Below are 3,580 nucleotides of genomic sequence, written 5' to 3'. Positions count from 1 at the left end.
GCCTCTGGCTCCAGTGGGCCGGGAGCAGGAGGTGGAGCTGGACCCCAAGGTTGAGGGGCTTTCACCCAGCCCCTAGAGCCTGGCACTTTGAACTTGGACTTAAAGCCTCCAAATTGTAAGAAAAAACTCCTGTTGGCTCAAGCCATCACATTTGTGGTATATTCTTGTCAGAGCGGCACTAGGTAACCAGAACAGATATGAACAATCTACTTGAAATTGTGGTGAAGGCTATGTGATAATATAGAAAAAGGAAGGGGTTATACAAAAAGTAAAATGCACAATTGTATATATAAAATTAACACTATTATAAAAAAAATACTATAGCTAGAAAACAAACCTATACATACAAATCAGACTAGTTAGAAATATTCCAAAATATAACACTGGTTGCCTTTTGATATTTTTCTGAATTTTCTTCTATGAAGACTAATTTAATTACTTTAACAATGCAAAAGAAAAATATTATATAATCCTTAAGTTTATAAAAAAGTTTGTTCAATGAATAGATGTAATCCTGGAGAAAGAAAAAGGAAAAATTAAACAACTGGAATGGTTATGACAGTCTAAAGCTACTTTCTTAAGCAAGCAGAGAGAAATGGTATGGTAGATTGTTTAAAAACAGACTGTAACTAGACTGGGTTAAATTCTGGCTGTACCACTTACTAACCATGTATTCCTCAGGAAGTTACTTAATTCTTCTGCACCTTGGTGTCTTCACCTACAAACCTATTCACTCAGTTGTGACTGATAGTGACCCTACAGCACAGAGTAGAACTGCTCAGCAGGATTCACAAGCTGACTGCCACATTTTCTTCCTATGGTGTGGCTGGTGGGTTGAACTGCAGCTGAACACTTAACCACTGTGCCAGTAGAGCTTCAGTTATACATGGAGATAAATAATAGTGACTATTTCACAGAATTATGGTGGATACTGAGTGAGTTAATACATGCAAAACATTTAGAAACAGTGCCTGGTACATAATAAGCATTCAATTATCTATTAGTCTTTGGTCACATATAGAGAAAGAGACTGGAAAGCAATTAATTCTATTTTGCTAAAAAACTGAATATATATGTATTGCCTATGCATTTAGTACTCATTAATCAAAATTTAATCAAATTTCTTTACTGATTAAAACAAGCTTAGAAAATGCATCAAAATAGTCTTCCAATACCAAGGGGCTATTTCCTAAATTACAAATCTGATAATACTTCTAAAATAAGTAAGTAAAATATAAAAGTATTTCCAGGGCCACAATAGTTGGTCCTGGGTAGAATGGGAGAAAAATATGGAGAACCAGACACAGTGGAACAGCAGAGAACAAAGTACCCAGAGACTATCGCCCTGAGATACTCTTTATACCTAGAACCGAAGCTATCCTAAGGTAACATTTTAATGAAATAGCCAAGTGGCACATAAAATAAAGTGTATTACCCATGAGATCAGTGCCCTTCTTAAAAACCATCAGTATGAAACCAAAAGGTGAATAATTTCTTAAAAATAAAGATAAGAAGAATCAAGACAGGGAAATTATAGAGTACTAGAAAGGGAACAAATAGAACACAATTAAAAATATTGACACACTGTGTTAAATGTAACTAATGTCACTGAACATTATATGGAAATTGCCAAATGGGAACCTATCTTGCTGTGTAAACTTCTACCAAAAACTCAATAAAAATATCATTTAAAAATATATATGAAAGTGTATATATATATATTACCTTGTTGATATCATCTGCTGTAAATCCACTTTGTTCTAAGAGTTCTCTGATAGCTTCTATACATTTATTAAAAAGTGGAGAACAGAGGAGTTCAAATCTGGCTCTGTACACACACACACATACACACACACCCAAAGAAAAAGAAAAAAGGCTTAGTACAATCAAATAAGACATCTTTTTCTTGTGAAGAATAACACCAAAACCTAATGTTTCTGAAGAATGAGTTTATAGTCAAGAACTAGCAATGCCATTGAATGGAGGGAGGGGGACTCTAACTCATTCATATACAAATGTATGAAGATATTTAATACCAATTTAGGTAGAAGCTTATAAGCTTCAAAATAACCTAAGAATAATGCCCAATAAATCAATTGATCCTATAAAATTTAGACATTTTTGCTATTTTAAAATTTATCTAATTATTTCTTTCTATACTCTAAGACAATGATATACTTAAGTTTAGTGCTTTTGTACTGCCCGAGCAACTTATATGCTAGAATGTAATTTTAAGATCTATGTTCTATAATTGTAAGATCTATGTTTATAACAAAATATACTCCCTAATTTTATACTGAACTTCTTAGATGCATAAGAGTGAAGTCTAACTTTATCTGTGCTATCTATAGGTATTGCAGGAACTCTGGTGGAACAGTGCTTAAGGCATTTGACTGCTAACCAGAAGGCTGGCAGTTCAAACCCACCAGCTACTCCTTGAAAAGAAGACTGGGCAATCTACTTCTATATAGATACCACCTCGGAAACCCAAGGAAGGGTTGCTATGAGTCGAATCGACTCAATGGCAGTGAGTTTCATTTTTTTTATCTATAGATATTAAAAGGAGCTCTGGTAGTATAGTGCCTAAGGAGGGGTCACTAGGAGTTGGGTCTGACTCAACAGCACCTAACAACAACAATATAGATATTAAAACATACTTTATGATAGAAATCTTTGTGATAAAGGCAAAACTTCCTTAGTGAAAAATAATAAAGTTCTCTTTCCTTCTTAATTACTGATATTAATAAGCAAACATGTATTAAGTATTTGGTTACAAACTTTAAGTTAGGAATTCTGGAAATAGAAAAGAAAGAAAGAAAGATAATTTGCCTATGAAGAGATTTCAATGTAGCACCTTTTCCATCTTTTGGGTTACAGCTTTAAATGATTCTTAAAAGATCTAGATCAGTGCTGTTCAACAAAACTTTCTATAAGCCACTAGCATATGAACTATAGCTAACACTACTAAGGATCTGAATTTTTAATGTTGTTTTATTTTTAATTAATTTAAATAGCCACATGTGGCTACAGGCTATTCTAGACTCTTCAGGAAAGCCCAGGGAAAGTGAGAAAGCTAAACTATAGGGGTCAGAGGAAAAAAAGAATTGAACCAAGTACTCAGTAAAATTCTAAAAAAATACTCTACTTAGGAAAAATTTTACTGTTTTCTAAGTTACCTGTTATGGTGTTAGGAGGTTTAAATAGTGTTAACTAATGAAGGTGTAAATGGTGAAATCTGGAGATCTACTTCCAAAAACCCTAGAGAATGCAGTTCTGTGCAAACACATGGGGTTACCATGAGTCGGAATTGACTCAATAGCAACTGCTTTAACTAATGGTAGTGGTTATTGTTAATAATATGCAACACATAGACAGGGAAAGTCTACCTTTTGGACTTTCTGGGTAAAAGTGCAATCATGAAACTAACGTTCTGGATTATGTAAAATATATGGATATTAAAAATAATTTTATGTACATTAAATTTGTTTTTACTAAATGTCATAAAAGCAATTAAAATTTAAAATGTGGATGACTAAAAAAAAAAAAAAAACCAAAAAAACTCACTGCCATTGAGTCAATT

General features: G+C 33.2%; 1 protein-coding gene across 1 annotated transcript in view; it reads right to left on the bottom strand.

Annotated features, from left to right (window-relative positions):
• HSPA14 (heat shock protein family A (Hsp70) member 14) overlaps window positions 1-3,580 on the bottom strand; it is a 33,848-nt gene that overhangs the window by 12,879 nt on the left and 17,389 nt on the right. The window contains exon 10 of the mRNA XM_007954916.2: window positions 1,726-1,828. Coding sequence (XP_007953107.1) covers window positions 1,726-1,828 — 103 coding nt within the window. The remainder of the gene's footprint in view (window positions 1-1,725; window positions 1,829-3,580) is intronic.

The sequence above is a fragment of the Orycteropus afer genome, unplaced genomic scaffold, assembly GCF_000298275.1.
Source record: "Orycteropus afer afer isolate SDZICR_OR568_19922 unplaced genomic scaffold, OryAfe1.0 scaffold00481, whole genome shotgun sequence".
Classification (NCBI taxonomy): Eukaryota; Metazoa; Chordata; class Mammalia; order Tubulidentata; family Orycteropodidae; genus Orycteropus; species Orycteropus afer.
This window is presented reverse-complemented; position numbering and strand designations above follow the sequence as displayed.